The sequence below is a fragment of the Saccopteryx bilineata genome, chromosome 6, assembly GCF_036850765.1.
Source record: "Saccopteryx bilineata isolate mSacBil1 chromosome 6, mSacBil1_pri_phased_curated, whole genome shotgun sequence".
In the NCBI taxonomy this organism is placed as follows: Eukaryota; Metazoa; Chordata; class Mammalia; order Chiroptera; family Emballonuridae; genus Saccopteryx; species Saccopteryx bilineata.
The window spans coordinates 204,599,584-204,621,991 of record NC_089495.1 but is presented as its reverse complement, the minus strand read 5'-3'; the positions used below and the strand labels follow the sequence as shown (position 1 = coordinate 204,621,991).

At 62.1% G+C, this 22,408-nt stretch overlaps 1 protein-coding gene across 5 annotated transcripts in view; it reads right to left on the bottom strand.

Moving 5' to 3' along the window:
- NOL4L (nucleolar protein 4 like) overlaps nt 1–22,408 on the bottom strand; it is a 130,627-nt gene that overhangs the window by 5,268 nt on the left and 102,951 nt on the right. For all 5 annotated transcript variants that reach the window (XM_066234255.1, XM_066234257.1, XM_066234256.1 and 2 more), the window contains 5 exons: nt 6,160–6,437; nt 4,015–4,200; nt 3,739–3,930; nt 3,404–3,526; nt 2,842–3,043 (listed from right to left, as the gene is read on the bottom strand). In XM_066234255.1, coding sequence (XP_066090352.1) covers nt 2,842–3,043; nt 3,404–3,526; nt 3,739–3,930; nt 4,015–4,200; nt 6,160–6,437 — 981 coding nt within the window. The remainder of the gene's footprint in view (nt 1–2,841; nt 3,044–3,403; nt 3,527–3,738; nt 3,931–4,014; nt 4,201–6,159; nt 6,438–22,408) is intronic.

The window sequence follows — 22,408 nt, the reverse complement described above, 5'->3', positions numbered from 1 at the left end:
GGGGAAGGTTAGTCATGCTGCTGGGGCACAGAGAGGGAAAGAGGGGTGCGTGAGGGGCAGCTGAGCCCCACAGGGCCCGGAACTGCTGTCTGCAGGGAGCCTGGCTGCTTCGAGGTACCTGGGCCGTGGGCTGTGCCCAGCAGGCCCTGTTCCTTCCCACCTCCTCCAGGCAGCCCTACAGGGCGGGCCACAACTGGCACTTGGTGGCCCTCGGCAGTCCTGGCTGAGGGGCTGGCTCGGCCACCCCAAGGCCTGACGTCCCTAAGCCTGAGTCCCCCTCCAAAGCCTGAGGACACTGCCCTGGGGCTGAGCCCGGCCCAGGAGACCTCAGCAGTGCTGGGGCTGCTCAGCCTACAGAAGGCTTGCTGACAGGCATCAAGCCTTCCGAGGGGGCTCTCAGGAAACGTTAGAAGCTCCTAGAATTTGAAAAGTGTAATTTTTTTTCAAGGTGTTGAGTAAGAAAACAGCCAGTTAGTGAGAACCTGGGCTGTGGGCGGCCTTCTCTGACCCAGCGAGGTCAGTCCCCTATGCCCTGTCCGCCCTGCTGCTCAGAGGCGGAGGTGACCGTCGGGCGTGCGAGGCCGCGCTCCCTACACGGACGGTGCCAGTCTGTGCGCTGCTGGGCAGAGAGAGGGTCAGGCTCCTCACTGGAGACATCTAGACCAGAAGCAGCAGCTTGAAAGAAGTTACAGAAACGAGAACACTGTGCAGACCCCAGATGAGGAAGGAAGTGGGAGTCTAATATGGACAGTTTGTCAGGTGGGGTCATTGTCTCTCTAGGACAGGGACGTCGGGAAGGCGGTCCTGGGGACTGTGCGGTAAGGGAACACTGAGGTCTGTTAAAATGGCGCCAGCAGGAAGGCAGTGGGGCTGCAGCTCCCGTGTGGCTGGGAGCAGGGGGTCTGCTGGGCCCTGGGTGCCACGGGGCTGGGCCTGGGGGGGGAGGGGTGTTTGGTTCCCCCGGGGCGGCCCCAGTCCCCTCCAGACAAGACCTGGGGGTGGCAGAGGAAGGCCGGAGCCGCCTGCCACGGGTGGTGAGCGAGCCCTGGGCTGCCTCGCCTCCTGCCCCCCACCCCAAGTCTGGTCCTCCGTCTCCTGGGCTATGGCTCTGGCCCAGAAAGGAGACTGTCCCTGTTTCCTGTGGCCAATCTGATTGCAGCCGCCCTCCCTGGGGCTCCGGTTGCAGGACGGTCAGGTTGCCAGGTGTTGCTGGAGGGCGGCACGCGTGCCCAGCGCAGCAGGCGCAGCGGGCAGAGCCCGGGTCTAAGCTGACCTGCATCTCCACGTGACAACTGAGTGAGCCTAGGGAGGAGCTCTGAGCCCCGTTCAGCTGCCCAGCGCAGGCGCTGAGCTGACCACGCCCTCCTCCAGAGGGCTGCCCCCGGGGGAGGGCGGTGGGACACGCGCCAGCGGAGAGGAGGCACAGGAGGACCCAGGTGCTGAGTGGCGGGACCGAGGCCTGGGGAGGGGCAGGTGTGACCAGGGCAGGGAGTGCAGCGGGCCAGTGCCCGGACAGGCAGGGGTGACGCCCACAGAGCAGCCCCGATCCAGCCATGCCATGTGGCCCCGGCTTACCAGCACCACCTGGAAGGCCACGGGGCCCCACTCCCCACTTACGAGGAGGGGCTCTGACCGCCCTGCCCTGGGGCTGGTCCCGCCCAGCAGCTATCAGATGGCTCTTTGCAAGGGAGGCAGCGCCTGGTGCCTGGACAGCCATCCCACCCTCCGTCTCCGAGATTAGGGCCGGCAGCCTCTTATTTTTAGGTTAAGAAGCATTAGGGGGGATGAGAAGTTAAGCCCGGGGAAGGACTCTTCCAGGGCCCGGCACACACTTCCTGGCGGGGGGTGGGGGTCAAGGTGAGTGGAGGGTGCAGGGGCTCTCGTCCTGGGTAGGGACCAGTTCCCTCCTCGCGCCCAGGGGTCCCTGCAGCCAGGGCTGGAGGGGAACTCTCAGGCATGTGCCGCCAAAACCTAGAACCGGGGTTCCCTGGCCTTTGGGACGCACCTTCCTGCAACCTGCTCTTCAAGCAGCAACCTGGTATTACCCTCAGCTCCCCTACCCCCCAAATTCAAATCTCATCACAGGGGCAGACAGCACCTTCCAAGCCTCCTCTGCGTAAAATCTGGGTCTCCCCTCGTAGACAGGACAAAATCCAAGCGGCTGGCCCGGGAGATCACCCTGGCCACCCCTGCCAGCTCCCTGGGGCCCCAGGCTGTTTTCCACCAGTGGGACCGGCTGCCCTCCTGCCGTACTCTGGCCCCACTCCGGGCAGCACCAAACTCCACGGGGAGGTCTATACCTTCTCAGGGACTGTTTCTCATCCTGGTCTATGTCAAGTCAGCATCAGAGTGGCCTAGCTCGAGTTACAGGGGACCACTAGGGGAGTGACAGCCCCAGATGACGTAATGGGGATAAGGGCTCAGGGCCTGCATCGGGGTGTAGGAACCTCATCTCCCAAGCGAGGCCCTGAGCAGAGGTGACCAGTTCAGCCGAGCCAGGCCGGGACCAAATCCTGGCTCCACTGCTGGCTGACTGGCCAGTGGGTCAGGTGGGGGGTATGGAGAGGATTTGACTCAGGTGGAGAGCAAGGCCCTGGCTGGCTGGCTGGGGCTTGGGGCCTAGCTCACAGGGACCACGGGGGGCGGAGCCAGAGAGGCCCAGCAGAGCAATGAATGAGGCACACCTCCTTGTAGAGGAGGGAGGAGGTTTCCTTGTTTCAATCAGGTGAAGTTTTCCTTGTTTTCTGCCCTAGGGACTGGCTAAGACTGAGACTGGGAGGACCCTTGTGCCCCTAAGGAGCCCCTCTGCCCCTTCCCAAGGCCGCAGTCCCCCGCACTCACCATTACTGTGGTTTCCTGTTTGCAGGGAGGCGGGGGGCTGCAGGTTGCTGCCTAAGGCCCCGTACCCGCGGTAGCTGTAGTTGAGGCCGCCGTTAACATACACGGGGTCCTGGGAGTAGGAGGAGGCTGGCAGTGAGTAGGTGGAGTGGGCAATGGCTGCGGAGTCCCGGGAGTGCTGTTTGTCCAGGGCTATGGGCTCGTCCTGCAGGGGAGAAAGGCGCTGGTGAGCCGCGGGGCAGCGAGCCCTGGCCGCTGTCCCTGGGATCCAGTGCTCTGTCCTGCAGGACTGCTCCGTCTGGACGTCACTCCAGGCCCTCCCTGCTCCGCGCACCTCTCTGTGGGGCAGAGCTGATCTGTTCCTGCCCCACCAAGAACCCTCCCAGGGCCCTGGGGCTTGGGATGAGGTCCAGATGCCCAGTTCCCTCACCACCCCATCACTGCTGCCCTCCTGGTAGCTCTCCACCCACTACCGTCTGCCCTGAGCTCTCCCTGAGCTCCTGCCCTTGGGGCTGTGGAGTGGCTGCAGCGGCCCCGCCCTGCCCCGCCCCGCCGGGAGCCACACCTGCGAGGACTGGTAGATCTCCAGCCGCATCCTTTTGGCTGCTTTTCTCGTCTCGCTCTCACACGCGGCTGCCAGGATGTTCTCTGCCATGGCCGAGGTCAGGTGGGGCGGTGTGGGTCTGGTCTGCAGGCAGAACGTGGACAGGGCCGCGTTGGGCTCATGTCGAGACCCTGCTCGCCGGGCCGACGGTGCGGGGCTGGGCTCCCGCGCCGTTATCTACGGAGCTACGCTGCCTTCCCGGACCCGAGCCCCCCACTCTGCGACAGCGATCGTGCTGTGGGCTTCCGGGCCGGCAGAGGCCGCGGGGCGGGGTCGGTCCGGCAGGGGGCGCTCACCATCTCCATGCCGTTCTTCTTCATGCGCCGGCAGGACTTGAGGTAGGTGCGGATGCGCTTGCGCGCCCGCTCCTGGAACTCCGGGAACTGCCGGCTGCAGGACTCGATGATGGCCTGGATCTTCTCCTTGGGCTGCTTGGAGATGGGCACCATGCGGTCCAGGTTCTCGTCCACAAAGAGCCTCACGAACATCTGCGGGAGAGGCAGGCTGTGGGAAGGGCTGGCCCTGGCCGCCCCCTCCCCGCCCGGCCCGGCCCGGCCCTGGCTGGTGCTCACATTGAAGGCCTTGAGGCGCTCAGGGTCCATGCCTTCCGAGTCGTTCATCTTGTCATTGTCCTCATGGTCGTCATGGTCATCGTCATCGTCGTCAGCCGCAGGAGCCCGGCCCACAGTCAGGTCCTCGGGACAGCCGCTGACCTCGGTCTTGATGGAGTCATAGCTCCCCGAGCTGTAGGGAGGGGACTGAGAGGGGGCAGGGGTCAGGCCAGGCGGCCTCACGGTACCCTACAGGCCACCATGCGCTTGGGAAGTGGGATGGCAAGCACACCCAATGGCCACTTGAGCCACAGCTGCAAGGCCTCGAGCCAGTCATCTTCCCTCCCTACTCTGCCCATCTGTGAGGTGTGCCCATCCGGGTGGCGACAGGAAGGACTGCCTACAGCAGGTTACACAAAGGCCTGGTGGCCTGCAGGCACGGAGTGGAGGAATTTAGTGGTTCCTTAGCCGCAGTGCCCACACCGTGACCCGCCATGTTGTGTGCGGGTCGAGCGGACACAAAGGGCTCCCTCCCCAACAGCCAGCCTCTCCCGGTTATGCCAGGATCTGTTCTGGCTTCGGGGTTTCCCCCCCAGTCCCCAAGGGTTGCAACCCTGAGTTTGACAACCGAGCTGTCACAAAAGCAGCCAGTGTGCTGTCTGTTGGGGAGGAACAGACGGGCTGGGAGAGGGAACAGCCAAGGCGACAGGTCCATTAGGCAAAGTGCACTGCTGAAGCTGCCAGGCTGGGGTGCTCCTGTCTGCCACACTCCCCAGAAAGATGCCCTGAGCCCCACTATGGAGTGCAGTATCCACGGGGGAGGGAACCGGGCGCGGCCGTGGGGCATCCACCTGTCCTACGGCAGAAGGGACGCAGCCCTTACCTGCAGTGCTCTCCCCCTCTCCTCGGGGCTCAGCTCCCACCCAAGGGCCACTGTCCTGTCCTCAAGGAGGCGGGCATCTCGGCCCAGGAAACACACAGCTGCAGGTCAGGCCCTGCAATGTGGCCACGTGGTGGCCCAGAACGGCTCACAGTAGAAAATGGACCCTGACTGGTGCCCAGGCCCGCAGCAGCTGCTCCCACAGCGCCTCCCTGTGACCACTCCCACTGGGCTTGGCCTCCCCAGAACCACTGGCCTTGACCCCATACACCAGGGGTCTCAAACTCGCGGCCCGCCGAACAATTTTGTGCGGCCCGCAGACTAATCCACAAAGTTCAAAATATTTATCCAAAATAATATCCGCATGCGGCCCGCGGGCCGCGAATTTGAGACCCCTGCCATACACAGACTTTAAAAGGGAGAGACACCCAGGGCCACTGGCCTCCTACTGGCTCATGCCAGACCTGCAGTGCAAGTCACTTCCAAGTTGCTCTTAGCTAGCCCCCTGCCAGGGCCAGAGGGCGCAGGAACGGGTGGGCACGTGCTGCTGGTGGCATGCACGCTCCCTCCTCGCTCCCTGGGCCAGGTGTGTGACCTGAGGCCGCGGGGCAATCCCTCCCTTCCCTCGCTCCCTGGGGCAGCGGCTCTGCCTTCTCCTCAGACCCCAGCAGAGGGCAAGGCTGTGCTCCGGCCAGCACCTGCTGCATGGGGACAACGGACCACCCAGCCATTTGGACAGAACTTCCCCATGGGACATGCGGTCCCCTGCAGGAGAGAGGACCCGTGGAGAGGGCACCGCTGGAGCCCTGGCCAGAGGAAGCGTTCCCGGAGAGCTCACGCACCCCGATCTGCACCACACCATGGCAGGAGACCCTGGTGGACAGGAGGCAGCGTGCAGAAGTACTGCGGAGGCGCCACATGGTGGGAACACCAGCCCTGCCCACCCTTCCCCCACTCTCCATCAGCCTGGTCTGTTGCACTCCACACATCTCCATGCCCTGGGACACAAAGGCCTCACGTTTCTGTCCCATCTGTAAGATCGGGGGTGGGCCTGCAGAGCGGCCAGGAGACTTGGGGGCTCGGGGTGGTAGGGGACACATCACCCACCACCTCCTCCAAGGCAGGGCCATCACCCCACCTCACAGATGGGGACGCAGGCTCAGAAGGGAGGGCCTTGCTGAGATCACACAGTGCGGCCTCTGGTCTGACTTGGGGCACACTTCCCCCCGCTGCGAACGGCCCAGAATTCGGGTGTCCGGGATCAGGCGGGCCGCGGCCCCACACACCTCAGGGGTGCTCTTCACCCCGTACTTGACGCGGCTCCGCAGTCCGTCGGCCCCACAGCCGTCCGAGGGGTAGGAGGGTGTGCCGAGCGCCGTGCCTGGTGGGAGCTTGTCGCACAGATTGATGGGCTGGTCCTCCGCGGTGGCTGTGAAGTCCATGGGGGCCACCGCGCCGTTGCCATTCATCTCGGGGAAGGCGGGGTCCCCCTGCGTGCTGCTCGACGTGGACGGGTTCAGGGTGGAGGAGCCATTGCCACTGCCGCTCTCTGAGGAGGAGTCGTCTGAAACGAGATCTGGGTGTGAGGCCCCACCCAGCACCTACTGTCCCCTAAGACCCCCACCCCGGGGGAGACATGGGCAGGACAGCCCCGGGGAGGACTTGCCCTGTGCTACCTTCACAAGTGTCCCTGGGCCGGAAGTGGGGGCACGGGCCCTCTGGCCATCAGGACCAAGTGGTCTTCTGCATTCTACACCTGTAAGTGCCACACCCAGGCTTGTGGGAGGCCCAGCTGCCTGCCGGAAGTCCTGGGATACCCCAAAGGCTGCGTGGGGTCTGGACAGTGTCCCCCTCTTCCTCCAGCTCAGCACTCCCTTGCCACTGCACCCCCCCCTCCCCACAGGACCGAGAGGTAGCTCCACTGTAACTCTTCTGCAAGGAAGCAGGCCCAATCCCGGCGGGCTGGGCGCAGACACACTGGCCCCAGACCTGCCTTCTGTGCGTGGCCCAGCCACCTTGGACACCGGGGACAGGACTGCTGGGTACCGGGTCTGCATGCCCTGCACCTCCGTGGGCCACTCCAGCTCTCACGAAGTGTCGGCCCAACAAAGCTCTGCCGAGAGCGCCCCCTGCTGTGGAGAGCGCAGCATTGCCAAGCGGGTCCGGGAGGACAAACTTGAACTGATGGGCTAGACATTTTCAGATCAATGCCAGGCCCCTCGCCTCCACCCAGCCCCAGCCTCCTGCTTGATGTGCTGAGACAGCAGAGGCTGAGGCTGCACTCGGGCTCTCGGGTCACTGTCAGGTGAGTACCATATGGTTCCCGCTGGTGCCCGCGCAGCTCGACCTACACCCAGAACGGGTGGAGGAGGGGCGGCCACAGTGAGCTCTGGCCGCACCCCAGGCCACGGTCATGCAGGAACCCACCCCCCACCCTCACCCTCATCCTCCCAGCCGGCAGATTATGAAGATTTAGTCCCCAGTGCTGGGCGCTGGGCACGAGCACCTCCAGAGCGTCCCCATGGCGACCAAGCGGCTCTAGAGCCCCAACCAATGGCGGGCCTCCCGGCTGCCTGGAGGCGGGGCCAGGCTGCCCATCAAGCAGCCGGGGGCCCCGGGCAGAGGGGGATGGGAAAGGCCTAGGCGCAGTGGCACCCCTCCCCCTCGGCTACCGCAGGTCCCCCGGGCCAGGCTGCCCACCCTCCACGCAGCCACCACTCTCGCCATCCTCCTGCTGGGCAGCTCCAGCTTCTGCTCAAAGCTGCCTCACCGCGCCCCCCTCACTCACCTACAACCCCTGCCCCCCCCCCCCCCCAGTCCTCAGGCCGTGGGTCCTGCTACCCCTGGGCCCTCACCGCCCACCCCTTCTCTGCCACAGATGGGTCTCATTTTCTTCTGGCGGTATCTCCAGCACCAGTCCGGCCCTTTGGGAAGTGAACACATTGCCCAGTAGTGCTTAGCACCTACTGCGTGCTAGTCCTGTCCCAGCTGGAAAACAAAGTAGTGACTACGACCCAGGGGACCCATGTGCAGCCCCCGACGGGATGGGGGCGAGGCAAATGGGAATCACTGAACCGCCCTGGGCTTCCAGGCCACACCCACCCGATCCATCTCCTTGGCTGACCTCCAGCACCCCAGCCTCCCTCCAGCGCAAGTGTCTACTACACCCCATTGTTTTCCAGCACCAGCCCATCCCCGCCCTGTTCAATAACCTTCCAGTTCCCCATGCAGAAGAGTCCAGGCTCCTGCCCCGGCTGTCCTCGGTCCCCTGGCCTCCGATGGGCCACACATTTCCAGCTCTCTGCTTGGGGCTGCAGTCTAACTGCCATGTTGCTTCCAGCTCAGTAAATGTTAGTCAATTCCACCTCGCTCAGAGCTCTCTCCTTCCTCTGTTCCTAGGACAGAGGGACTCGAGCTGTGACCCCGCCTGAGGCTGCCTTCACGTGGCCAGGGATCAGTCCCGAGAGCTGCCGCTCTCCCGGAGAAGCCGCCACAATTGAGGTCCGGGATCCTCTACCAGGCAAGGATGGACATCTGCACCGGCCAATCCCCTGAGCTCTAGCAGGTGTCACAGCCCACCCACAAGCCACTTACTTGACCTTGGAGGGCACTGTCTTCCTTCTCTGGCGGGATGGGGCTGCTTGGACAGTCAGTGGGTACCACACCTGGTCCACAGTGAGTGAGCTGTCACTTTGCACAGTGCGGGGATGAGGCCCATGGCCCCTGCATGGCTACACCTTGCCCAGGTCCAGAGGCAACACCCCAACCACCTGCCTCCCTGACTGGGTTTCCTCCCAGGAGTACGGCCCCTCTGCCCTGTGCTCCAGTGCTCAGCGAGCAGGAGACTTGGGGGCTGGGCAGGCGCACAGGTAGGCACTGCAGCTCAGAAGCCCAGGGTGGGGGCCTGGACCCTTGACTGCCCCTGCCCAGGCTGCCCCGCCAGGGAGCCACCAGCACTCCCCTCCACGCAGATGCCACCGTGGTCTGGTAAGGAAAGCGGCTGGGCAGATGGACGTGCGAGGCACCGAGAGCCCCGATCTCCTGTGGCCATGCATTCCAAGGGTTCAGAAGAAACATACAATGTTTACATTTAGGAAAACCTTGCCAGATAAATGCATAAACAAATTGTGGTCTATCTCTGCAATGGAATATTATTTAGCCATAAAACAGGAAATTCTGACACATGCTACAATATGGATGAACTCTGAAAACAGTATGTTCAGTAAAATACGCCAGACACAACAAGGCAAATACTGAATGAGTCCACTTATATTCAATGTCTAAAATAGGCACCTTCATAGAGACAAAAATTATATTAATATGGTGTTACCAGAGTTGAGGAGGGGAGTTATTGATGAATGGATACAGAGTTTCCATTCAATGGTACTAACTGGACAGTCATCTATAGGTTCCAGGAAACTGCAACAATGTATAAGAAAACCGATTCAAAACAATGTTACGAGAAAACTGATTCTACTATAGACTAAGTGATATGAGCATATTTTTTGTCACACACACACACAAAACACCAAATTTCTAAATATAGCTGTGATAAAGGGTTAATACCCAAAAATATATAAAGAACTCACAAACCTCAGCAACAAACAATCCAATTAGAAAATAGGAGAGGACCAGAACAGACACTTTATCCCAAGAGGAAATACAAATGGCCAACAGATACATGAAAAGATGCTCATCTTCACTAGCTATTAGAGAAACGCACATCAAAACTACTATGAGAGACTAGCTCACACCTGCTAAATTGGCTATTACCAACAAGACAGGTAATAACGTGTGTTGGAGAGGCTGTGGAGAAAAAGGAGCCCTCATTCACTGCTGGTGGGAATGTCAACTGGTACAGCCATTATTGAAGAAAGTATGGTGGTTCCTCAAAAAATTGACAGTTACCGTATGGCCCAGCAATCCCTCTTCTGGGTACCCAAAAAACTCGAAAACATTGGTACGTGAAGACACATGCACCCCCATGTTCATTGCAGCGTTATTCACGGCGGCCAAGACACAGAACCACCAAAGTGTCCCTCGATAGAGGACGGGACAGAGAAGGTGCGGTACATCTAGTATTTACAACGGAATACTACTCAGCCGTAAGAAACGACCACAAAGTGCCATTTACGACAACATGGATGGAGCTGGAGGACATTATACTAAGTGAAAGAAGTAAATCAGAAAAGGCTAAGGATTCCACACACAGGTGGAATATAAAACCTGGAGATTCATGGACGTGGTTACCAGGGGGAGGGGTTTGGGGTGGAGGGGAGTAAAAAGGGACAAATAGATGGTGACAGAAAACGATCTGACTTTGGGTGATGAGCACACCACACAACCAACTGTTCAAATACTATAGAAATGTACTCTTATTGATCAGTCACCCCATGAAATTTAATTTTCTAAACAAACATTAAAAAAAAAATAACAGCCTGACCTGTGGTGGCGCAGTGGATAAAGCGTTGACCTGGAAATGCTGAGGTCGCCGGTTCGAAACCCTGGGCTTGCCTGGTCAAGGCACATATGGGAGTTGATGCTTCCAGCTCCTCCTCCCCTTCTCTCTGTCTCGCTCTCCTTCCTCTCTCTCTCTCTCTCTCTCTCTCTCTCCCCCTCCCTCCCTCCCTCTCTCTCTCCTCTCTAAAAATGAATAAAAAAAATAAATAACATCCCCAAAACTTCTAAGAGTAAAACACTGAAATAAATGTGAGCTCTACATACATTTAAGAAAGATGAATGAGATAATTATTTTCCAACTGGCTTATTCCAATTCAGAGTCATGAGGGGCTGGAACCAGCCCATGCAGACAGTGGCTGCCCACCCAGAATTGATTTTTTTCTATGGCTGGTGCACCAAAATGACATTGAACAAGATGACAACGAACCTTGTTCGAAGACCTGCTGTTTTGGAAATAATGGTGCTGGTTGTACAACACTGTCAACGTACTTGGTGGTGCCGGGCTGCACGCTTAAAAATGGTCCAAAGAGCCTGACCAGGCGGTGGCGCAGTGGACAGAGCGTCAGACTGGGATGCAGAGGACCCAGGTTCGAGACCCCGAGGTCGCCAGCTTGAGCACGGGCTCATCTGGTTTGAGCAAAGCTCACCAGCTTGGATCCAAGGTCGCTGGCTTGAGCAAGGGGTTACTCGGTCTGCTGAAGGCCCGCGGTCAAGGCACATATGAGAAAGCAATCAATGAACAACTAAGGTGTCGCAACAATAAACTAATGATTGATGCTTCTCATCTCTCTTCGTTCTTATCTGTCTGTCCCTGTCTATCCCTCTCTCTGACTCTTGTCTCCGTTAAAAAAAAAAAGGTCCAAAGAGAAAATCACCTTTTACATATTTCACCAAACAAAAGTCCCCCCAAAACAAATAAAAACAAACACCTCAAGCAGGCGAATGGGCCCCAGTTCATAAACTCAACCCCCCCATACCCCGGCCCCCGGCGTTTACCCAAAGCCCAAGCCCCTCCGACCTCCGCAGCCCCTGGTGGCAGGGAAAGCCAGCCCCACACAGCCCATGTCAGAGGGACAGCGGAGCCACCAGGGCTGGTGCTCCCTGATCGTGCTTCCGGGCCCCTCACACCGGGTGTGAACCACCTGCCCGCAGAGCCTGCCTGTGCCCCCTGCACGGCTGTCCACAACTCGGGTCCTCTCGCTGCCGGCTGGGTTTTCGGCAGAAAGCAGAGGGGCTGGTGGGGGGGCGGGTGGCACGGGTTCTGTCTCCACCTCCGTTCCGATGGGGTGTCCCGTTGGCACCCCAGGGTTTGTAAGGTGTATACGTTACCTTGTACAGACGGGAGGTACTAAGAAAAACCCGCGGTTCCTTGCACCCCACTTTCTCACTTCAAAACGGCCTACTTTCTACACACACATCATCCCTGGGCCGGGACATGGCTTGGGCTTCTGGGGGTTCCCAGAACCAGCACCAAATCTGAGGGGGGGGGGAAGGGGAGAGAGCAAAGCACCTGGAAGGTGCGGCTTCTGCCCTTGTCTATTCCTGTCTTCAACACCTACTGGGTGTCAGGCCCATGATGGGTGTTGGGGACACAGGGGTGAAAAGACAGGGGTGGCCGCTGTCCTGGGGACTCTACTCTAGTAAAGCAAGAAAGCAAACACAAGGTTCTAGAGGAGGTGACTTGAGAGCTTTGGTCCATCCTTCTACCCCACCTCCAGCTGCGCTCCAGACCTTTGCACTTGCTGTTCCCCCTTCTCACGACACTGTTCCCTCCCCTCCAGGCCACCTGCTCAGGGGGACCTCTCCCTCACCCAGCCCCTGGCCCTCACACCTCCAGCTGCGCTCCAGACCTTTGCACTTGCTGTTCCCCCTTCTCACGACACTCTGTTCCCTCCCTCCAGGCCACCTGCTCAGGGGGACCTCTCCCTCGCCCAGCCCCCGGCCCTCACTGACATGTTTTTTCTAGTGCATTTATCACCTCACACATTGTGTCTCCGATCAGACCCAAGGCTGGCAGCGCTGTCCCTGGTGGGCTGGGCCTGGGTCGCCCCTGCCTCTGCAGAAACTACGCCCCCTCCTTCTGTGAGGGCTCCCTAGTCCCCTAGTCCTCCGTCCTCCTCCAGAGTGAGCCCCTGCCCCAGGCCTGGCCACTCAGCACAGCCCGTCAAGATGACGGGTGACAGACCAGTCTTGACCCACGCCAGTCAGTCCCGGGGCATCCCCTGAATGACTGGAGAGAAGGGGTCTCCCGCTTGGGGCTGGACCCAGGGGGCAGGGAGGCCCACACCTGGGAGGCGGGGCGACAGGCTGGCGCGGGCAGGACCCCCAAACCCAGCTGTGCCCAAAGCCAAAGCAGGCCCTAGATTTTCAGTTATGGGAGCCAACTGTCTCCTTCCCGCTGGAGCTAGATGGGGGTGGGTCTGTGTCACGCATGTCTAGTTTGGTCTCTGAGTAACCCCCACCCCACCCCCGCAGGGGACGAGGAACTGCAGCCCAAGCTCTCTCCTTACCCCAACCCCGTCCTGAGGGGCTGGTTCCTGCAGGAGGGGCTGGCTGCAGGACCCCCTCTGCACCCAGCACAGCCCCCAGCACAGAGAGCTGCCCTGTCTCTGCTGTTTAGGGACAGAAGGAAGAGTGAGAAATGCCGGTATCCCCAGCTGGGCACACTGGGTTCCTTCCAATCCATTCCTAATTCTTCCCTCCTCCCAGGCCCCTTCCAGAAAAGTGATTTAAGGGAGACACAGACACGCACCCAAAGCCCTGCCCACTTGAGACGGGGCGGCTAGGTAGGGGCAGGCGCGGGGCCTCGCTGTCTCCCGACCTTGGGCACAGCCTGACTCCTTGGCAACTCTTATCTGCAGTCTAGGGAGTTGCCGCTGACGCCCTATTGGGCTCTGACACTTTATTACCCTGTGAAAGAACCCAGCTGGCCCCACGGGCACTGAGGACCCACAACACGGGGTGCAGGAGTTGGGCAGTCCAGGGGTGCAGGCCTCCGGGCTCCCTGAGCAGGCGCGTGTTCTGGTTAAACCCAGCCCGGATCTGGAGCTGGCAGTGAGCTGCTCGTCCCCACCTGTGCTGCTTGTGCCAGGCGGCCTGTCCGGGATGGGCACCCCACCCAAGGCCGGCCTGCCAGAGCCCAGAATAATGCCAGCAGGCCAAGACTGCCCCTCCCCACCTGGTTCTGAGTCACAGGAAGAAGGGTGCACCACAGGGCAGCGGCCGGGGAAGGCACCCTCCTGAGCGTGTCCGCAAAACCGGGCCTCCCGAGCTCCGATCTGGGCAGGACGCAGAGCCCCCCACCTGTGCCCTGAATGCCCACGGACAGGGAAGGACGGCCGTGCCCGCCGAGTTAACGTGGGGCAATGTGCTGCTATTCAAATGGGGGAATTAGCGATGAATGGGGGAAATTGTTTTTTCCTCTGTCCCGTCTCCAGAAGAAGACAAAAACCCCTTTTACCTCGGCAAACAATGCCCTTATGTGGGCGCCAGCACCCCGCAGCCGGCACAAGCCCAGCTCTGTGTGAGCCGCCAGCCACCACACCGGGCTCTGGGGCCACAGCAGCTAGTGGCACCCTCTCGCCGTGGGTGACCCATGTTGGCTCCCCAGACAGGCTAGGGGAAGGCAGGACGGTCCACCATCCCCGGGACCACGGGCTGGGCGCTTGGCCAGGCAGCCCAAGGCTGGCTGCCGCCTGTGGGCAGAGGCATGGCGGCTGGTCCCCTCCCTCCTTCCTGGGCTGTCACAGCAGCAGCCAGGCAGAGGACATCAATAATTCACATACAATGGAGAAGGGTGGGAGGGGTACAGAGGGCTGGAGCCGGCAGCCCCACTGTGGGCCCAGCCCCGGGGGGGGGGGGGTGCGGACACCAGGTGGCCTGGCTGGGTGTCTGAAGGTCCGCTCCTTCCTCTTCCCTCGGCCAGTGGCTGTGGGCTGCAGTCTGGGGCAGACTTTGCTCTAAATTTGGGGTGTGCACCTCACAAGGCTGGCCTCGGCCTGCTCTGACAAAGGCCAGTGGCCTGGGCTGTGTTTACATGATGCATAGTTCCCGGGGGCGCCCGGCTCCTGGCTGGCTACCCTGCTCTTCCTCCCGGAAGGAACAGGGAGGGCCCCGGGTTCAACAGGGGTGGGGACAGCCCGGGGCTGGGTGAGGCAGGGCCACTGGGATCCCAGCACCCTGGCAGAGGGGGTCACGCCAGGCACCTGCCCCCCGCCACCTGGCCGTCTGGTCCTGTCTGCCCACCTGGGTGCCCCTCCCGTGCACCCCGCCCCAGTCCTGTGGTTGCAAAGACTCCCCTCTCACCTAATGCCACCAGCACCTCTACTCCACAGCACCCGCCCTCCTGCCTGAGATTTCGTGACTCACTCCTGAAATACATACAGGCCCTGCGGGGCTCTGAGGGCCTGCAGCTGGGCTGTCTGTCCATCAGAAACAGAACGGAGCCCCCCCCCCCGAATCTCCAGTTTTCCAGTAGCCCCCGTTAAAAGGAGGGAAAAGGAAAAGAAAACAGAATAAATTTTAGTGACCTAAATGACTTAATATATCAAAAACATCATTTCAAAGTAATCAATACTGGGCCAAAGCTGAGAAATTTTACATTCCTTTCTCAGGCTAGCTCTGAAACTCTGTGCGCCTTTTGTCGTAAAACAGCGCCCCTCCGTCTGCACGGGCCCCTTGTGACGGCCAGCTGTGGCGACCGTATTAGACAGGGCGGACCGAGGTTTTTATGACTTTCACCTGAACCTACAGTTATTTCTGTCAGCGCAGGTCCTGGCCCCTAGAGAGCTGTCCAAGCTCGAGAGCAGGGCGGCCGGCGGCCGAGCACTGGGGACGGACGCCACCTTCGCTGGGGTGGACGCCGAGTCCGTGTGGGCGCCCAGCCACCCCCGCAGCAGGCATCGGGGCGAGTCCGAGAGTCCCCAGAGGGGTGCTGTCGGCCACCACACCGCGTGAGCAGCAGAGCCTCAGAGCTGCTGCCTGCCCCACAGCTGGTGCTCTCTCTTCTCGAGCCTCCGTCTGCCCCTCTGTGCTATGGGCCCACCCCTGCCACTGCCACGATTCCTGCAGCCTCTCCCCCAACACATGCAGCGGCCGGAAGTGCCCAGGAGCGAACAGTTCCAGCACAGACTGCCCGGGTCCACGTCCTCCGGAGCGCAATCTTTTCCCCGGCCCCACCCTCCAGGCTGGGCACAGGCAGTGAGAAACCCAGGGCGAGCTCCCGAGGAGATGCCCACTGCGCCCTCCCACCCCAACACAGAGCATGTGCTCTAAGAACAAACAGAGCCACTCCGGGCAGCCATGTGTGTGATTCATGGGGCAGGGCCCTGCCCCAGAGCTGTGTGTGTGTGTGTGTGTGTGTGTGTGTGTGTGTGTGTATGTGGTCTGAGTTCGCTGCATCCAGTCCTTAGGTCAGACTGATGACGCCAACGTGGCCCTGGTCACTTCCTGCTTCCTGGGAAAGCGGCCCTTGGACAGGCTCGGGGTGGTGGGGCCTCTCCTTCAAGCTCCTCCCCCAGCCCCCTCTCCGCCACAGCAGGGCCCCCCTTCACAGAGGGTCAGCAGGCCGCTGGGGTCCACATGCCTCCGTCCTGGGCTGAGGGGCGCAGGGAGGGGCAGGGCTCCGAGGTCCTGCTGGCCCAGAAGGCCTTGGTGAGTCCTCAGGTGTGTCTGAGGAGTGGGGGAGTGGTTCTCGCTGTCCCTCCCCTCCCAGCCTGGGGAGCTGGTCCTGCACTCACATCCTGCCCGGCATCTGGGAGCCGGAGGGGCCCGAGACCCCTGCGGCCTGCACAAGGCCTGGCTGTGCAGGCCGGCCGGGGATAAAGGGACCCCTCGGTGCCGTCTCCAGTGGCCAGAGGTCAGGACAGCCGCGTATTGTCTGTGCCGCCCGCAGCCCGCTGATGATGGACACTTCCCCGTGACCCGGGACTGCCAGGGTGGCCCCTGGCCGGAGCTCGGAAGGGCTTGGGCCCCCAGTTCTCTTCCTGGGGGGAGGGGAGGGCAGGAGGCCATCGCCTGTCCACCCGGTGTCTTGCTCGGGAACGAGGGGAGCGCGTCCTGTGGCCTGAGGAGGCGGGTCGGCGGGAAGGATGGCGCAGGGTCCGCCAGGGTCCACGGGCCTGAGGAACGGAAGCTAGCCTAACAGCCCAGCCCGCTGCAGGAGAAGTCCCTCAGGACCCCGCCTAGGGCGGCGGTGGTGAAGGGGCCACACCCCTCCCGCTGTGTGACCATGACCAGGGGGGCTGCTGGCTGCACAGGCCCCGGGACCCTACGGGCCCTGGTGGAGGAGCCGCTCTAACCTCAGAGTGGGCGCATGGGAGGGGGGCTGAGAACACAGGAAGTGACCGTGGCTCAGGGGGCATGCAGGTGACTGTCCCAGTCCGCACGGGCTGGCCCCAACTCCACTAGCGGTCCGGGCCCTGGGCTGGCCCCTTGCACGAGCAGCGTCCCGCCCGCCGAGAACGCCCCTCCTGGTGCCCAGCACGGTGGCTGCCCGACCGTCTTCTCCTGGGATAGCAGAACAAGCATGCAGCGGCCTGCTGAGCCGCCTACCAGCGTGGGCGCTTGGGACGGGTCTGGGGTGTGCAGACGCAGCAAGGTCTGGGGGGCACTCAGGGTCTCCCCAACAGGCTCTTCACATGAGGGTGGAGAAGGGAATGAAAACTCAGGAGAAACTGAATGTCCAGGCCCCCGAGCCCGCTCCCCTTGCAAAGAACAGGAGTCGGGTTCGGTGGGCAGAGGGGACCAAGAGCGACCTTAAGGGACGGGGGACGGGACTGCACTATGCGGGGAGGGGGCGGGGGGCCAGTGCAGGGTCCAGGGCAGTGTTTGCCCACAGCTGGTTGTCGGATGGGTCTGCCAGTAATCTCGTGTGGGTCCTCAGAGTTTAACCAGGCTGCTGGTGTATGAAGATTACACACCCAATGATCTTAGTTGAATGTGCTTACACTTAGGGTGATTTCTGCCTTAGTGTTCCCCGAAATAATTCTATTTTCCCAGGGCCCCCAGTGTAAAAAGGTTGAAAACCTCTGGCCCAGACCACCTGGGAGAGGTGAAGAGGAGGACTCCTCGGTCTTCCCAGGGAGGCCCCGAGCCATCCACAGCCCGAGCCTGTGGCCAGGACTCCAGCCTCCGGCCTTGCCGGACAGTCCCGTGTGCCAGCCAGGCCACCCCGGAGGACAAGATCCCATGACCATGCACTGAGCCCTCCCCTGCGCCTGTCCACACACCATCCAGTCTTCATCCGCCATCAGGAGAGGGGCCCTGAATGACGTGCCCCAGGCCACACAGTGGGGAGGGAGCGGAGGCCGGACCCGGGCAGGTGGCTGGGACCCGCCTGCACACTGCCCTGCACGGTCCCCACAGACCACTCTGCAGCGGCCGGGCGGGGGGCACACCCTGGACCACTGTGCACACTGAGCCCGGGGCAGGCAAGGCACACGCCCGCCCCCCGAGTGGCTGCCCTGCAGCCCAGTGTGCATTTCCAGGCAGTGAAGGGACGGCCACACCCAAAGGCAGCAAGGGGTCTTCTGACAGAGTGCCTGAGGACACGTGAGGACGAATGGTCACTGTCAGCCAGGCCGAACCAACTACGGGCAGAAGCTGGGAACGACTTGCTTACGACCACGCTGCAGGGGCCAGGCCAGGGTAGGCCGGGCCAGGGTAGGCTGGGCCGGCGCAGGACATCCACAGGAGTCCCAGGGGCCCACCGACAGGGAGGGGTCCGGCCGAGGTGCCAGCTCCCCAGAGGTGACACCTCCTCTCCACCTTCCCAGAATCCTTGCACAGCAGACCTCTGCCAGATGGCCTGGCTGTGGCATCCCTGCCCCTCCTCTCCTGGTTGGAGTTGGGAGGAGAGGGGCCACGGGAAGCTTCTGGAGACATGGAACGCAGGAGACCCCACCCCACCTTGGCATTCAGCATCTTCCTCCCTCCCAGGCCCCTCCTGATGTGCTTCCTTCCCGAGCTTCGCAGGCGGCCGGGGGCCCGCTCCACCTGCCTCCAGCATCACACCCAATGCACCTGCTCCCAGAGGCTTTCGCTGGCCCCGTCCCGGCCCCTGGCCACCCAACAGCCGCTGTGTGGAGCACCTCGTCTCAGCCCTGAGGATGCTCCCTGTGGCAAAAAAAGGAGACTTAAATGTCCCCAATCAGTGGCCCAAAGGCTTAATAAGCCAGGACCCTCCGTGTCTCTGTCCAGCCTCATCACCTGGGAATGGGCAGTGGAGGGGAGGCCCAGACCTTTCAGGGAGCGGGCGGGCGTGCGGGCACCGTGCCCCGGGTGGGAGGCCCCACACGCCCCAGGACACCACACGGCCCCCACCACTCCTGGTGACCCTGCAGGAAAAGGGAAGCAGGACCCTCGGCTCTCCCTGCTGCTGGCTTCCCGTCTGCCCAGGAGGTGAGTAATGTCCGTTCCCCGCCCCCACGCGGCCCTTCTGGAGGCCCAGCCTCACATTTTCCGTTCAGGAAGGGGCAGAGCAAGGCCGCTGCAGCTCATCAAGGGGAAATGGAGGGAGTGGGCCCTTGTCCGGCGCTGCCCGATGCCTCGGACCCCAGCCTGGCCCCCCTCTGCCAGTCGGGGGACCTGCTGTCTCCCCCCTGCCTGTGCGCCCGGCCCTCGTTCACTTTCCCATTCGCTCGTTCACCCCCCGGACACTTCGACCTGTCTGTGCCCAGCACGAGGGTCCTGGCTCCCAGGGTGATCCCGGCCTCTGGGGAAGAGGTGGGCCTCAGAACCCACCGATAGGGCCCAATCACAGACTGAGGGGCTGCTCAGTCGCAGGTCAGCACCAGACCACAGTGTCTCTGGACAAAGACGTGACAGGTGACTTCCCCCAGGCGTCCTCTCTCCACCCCCAGGAGGCGATGCTTTTCCCGGCACCCGTGAGGGGACGAGCGCGCTGCCTGGACTCAAAGCCCGAAGCCTCGGCAGGCTCGGTGACGGGTCCGGTGCAGACATGGCTGTGTGTGGGCAGCACAGGAACGGGTCACTCTGGGCCCCTGAATCGCCAGTGCTCTGCGTGGGAGTGGGGGAGCTTCCCCCGGTTCACTGAGACATGGTCCCCGGAAACCTTGGCACCTCCTGGTTCGGGCCGGAGTTGCCCAAACCCGCTTCCCGATCCTTGGCTCCCTCCCGTGACAAGGGACAAGGGTGATGTGCTCACCCGCGGTAGCTGCAGCCCCCGGGGAGGTGCGCCTGGCGGAGGGGGTGCTCCCGGCCGCGATCCTGCGACCTCGGGGAGCTGGGAAGGGACTCTGAGGAAGGCTTGGGAAGGGAAGGCTCGCAGGCAGAGGTGGGCTTGCGGGAAGAAAGACAAGCTTGGTTCCCGCGAGCCCCCTCCCACTGGCTGGCGAACCTGAGACAAGGTAGGGGCGGCTGCAGGGGGGCCTCAGCCTGTCGCTCACTCATTCCCGGTCTTATCCCTGGCACCAGCCCTGCCCAGGCCCTGCCTTCACCTGCCTTTGTTAGAACTGAAAAAGGAGAAGGGGGCAGGGCAGCAGTGGCCCCAACACACCCACCCACAGGTGCAAATCTGTACAAACCACCCGCTTCCTAAATGGCTTTGGGGCAGTGACATCGGCCAGTGGCACAGCCTTGGGAGCACCTACACCGTCTGGCTAAAAGGCCCAAGTGCCCAAATTGGGGGTCCACCCAGGAACAAAACACCCAACTTGTCCCCGACCCTGGGCAGACCTCTACCCGCTCTGGATGGTGCGCTTGGGGGTGGGTCTTGACAAACGGCTGTTCCTACACGTTTGGGCCGCAATATGAAGCAGGCGCTTCCGCTGTGCCCGGCAGGCAGCCAGCCAGCGTCACCAGGACAGAGCAGAGCGCAGTACCGGCCCGGTCCACATCTCCCAGAGCTCACAGTGGGGGCCGCAGACGCCATCTTTCCAACCTGCCTCTCCCCTGGAGGCCCGAGGGCCAGAGACCACCCGCTGAGCCACCCGAAGGCAAGAGGGGAGCTTCAGGACGGAGGCCACCACAGCTCCCGCCTGGCCTGTCCCCACTGAGTCCTCTGTTACCACGGGGAGACACAATGGAGCACCCCGCCGCCCCTGGTGGCCTCCCCCTGACCCACGAAGGGGACCAGGAGCTTGGCCTGTGTCTGTGCTCTAAGAAGCACCTTCAGAGAAGGGAGCTGGCCGCATGCCACCGTGGGGGTTGGGGACTGGACGAAGGCTCCAGGCTGGGTCCGTGCCCAGCCAAACCCCCTTGGGAACCCGTTGCTCTGGTCAGGCATGGCAGTCACCGACGGGCCTGGGACCAGAAGGGGCGGCAGAGGCCAGGCCAGCAGGCCGGGCGTTCTCACGGCCTGCGACCCCCCACGCTGGGTCTAGGCTGGCCTCTGGCCAGCACATCAGCCCACAGTCTCCAGACACAGCCTCTGATTAAATAATTAAATTGATGGTATCACGGTCAACACCATCCTCCCTGTCTCCAGCTCTGGCCGCCCACCCCGATCAACACCCTCGTCCTGTCGGCAGGCCAGCCTGCCTCAGCCCCAGCATCCCGGGCCGGGATGGACAGGGAAGGGACACGGTCGTTACCACACCCAGGCTGGGCCCTCCCACCTGCGGGACCGGCTGCAGGACACGCTGACCCACCAGCCTCTCGGCTTCTCTCCGCTTCACCAGCACGATGAGCCAGCCCCCGGGCAGCGGGCCAGTGACGCTGGGGGAGCCCCGTGACCCCCACGGGGACACTCCCTTCTGCTACCTAATCCTGGGGGCTCCCAGATCACCCAACCGCCCCAGGAAGTGTCTCCAACAGAGGTTAGAACCCCCCCCCACACACACACACAGTGTAGTTGTGAGGAACAAGACCATAAGCCGTTTCTGAGAATGAGTTGGGGCAATATGGCCCCCGTGCAGCCTACTCCTACGTGTTTCTTTAAGAAATTGTTCTGGCCTGACCTGTGGTGGCGCAGTGGATAAAGCATCAACCTGGAAATGCTGAGGTTGCCGGTTCAAAACCCTGGGCTTGCCTGGTCAAGGCACATATGGGAGTTGATGCTTCCTGCTCCTCCCCCCTTCTCTCTCTCTCTCTCTTTCCTCCCTCTCTAAAATGAATAAATAAAATCTTAAAAAAAAAAAAAAAGAAATTGTTCTGGATCTTTCTTGGGAAGGAACGATGGACGCCGTGGCCGAGTGCTGCTGCAGGGGCCCTGCGTGTCGCCTGTGGGGGTGGCTCTCCATCAGCACAGATGAGGAGGGAGCCCCGCTGCGGGGCACCCCCAGCTGCATGGCTGCCTGCGCCCGCCCGAGGACCGGGGGCGCGGGAAGGCTGAGGTCCAGGAGGCCCGAGGCACGGACAGAGGCACGGGGAGGGGTGCTGACCTCACGAGGCAGTGGGCACAAAAGCCTTTTCTTCCCTGGCATCCGCACACCCCACTCCTGCAGAACTACCCTGGGCTCCCCGGCCCCTGGCCCGGCCGGCCCAGCTGCCTCCAGGGTGGGTCCCCGCCCAGACAAAGCCGGATTCAGGCCTGCGAGGGCAGTCGGAGGCGCTCGGTTATGCCATGGAGATGAACTTTGACCCCAACGGCAAGGCTCCTGCCCCTTATTTACTCTCTCGGGCCAACCCGTTTCACAGAGTTAACATCACACCCCTTTCTAACCCTGCGCCTCCCTCGCACATTCCAGGCCCCGACCTTCAACCCCTCCTAATTGCTGGCTCGACACCCCGGTTCTCCCTGACCCCGTCACCCCCGCCCCAGAAAACACAGCCCGGCCGGGACACTCTGACTACCCAGGTGCCACCTCAGGCCGCCCGCTGCACCAAACCGGGCCAGGCATGGGGTGTGACCCAGAGCCCGGAGCATCAGGGTCAGGGCCTCCACAAGGGAGCGTGGGGCGTGACCTCTGACCCCAACTCTCCCCCCCCCAAAGAGGAAGTCCCTGCTCTCAGGGAGGCTGGAGGCGGCGGCGGGGTCGGGGTGGGGAGAGCCTGGGCTGGGGGCACACGTGGACAAGCGCACTGCCCACCCGGTCACCAGGCGACAGGCGGGACCCTGAGCCAGCTCTCGCTGCTGCTGCTCTGGGTCAGGCGCACGGTTAACCTTCCTGGACC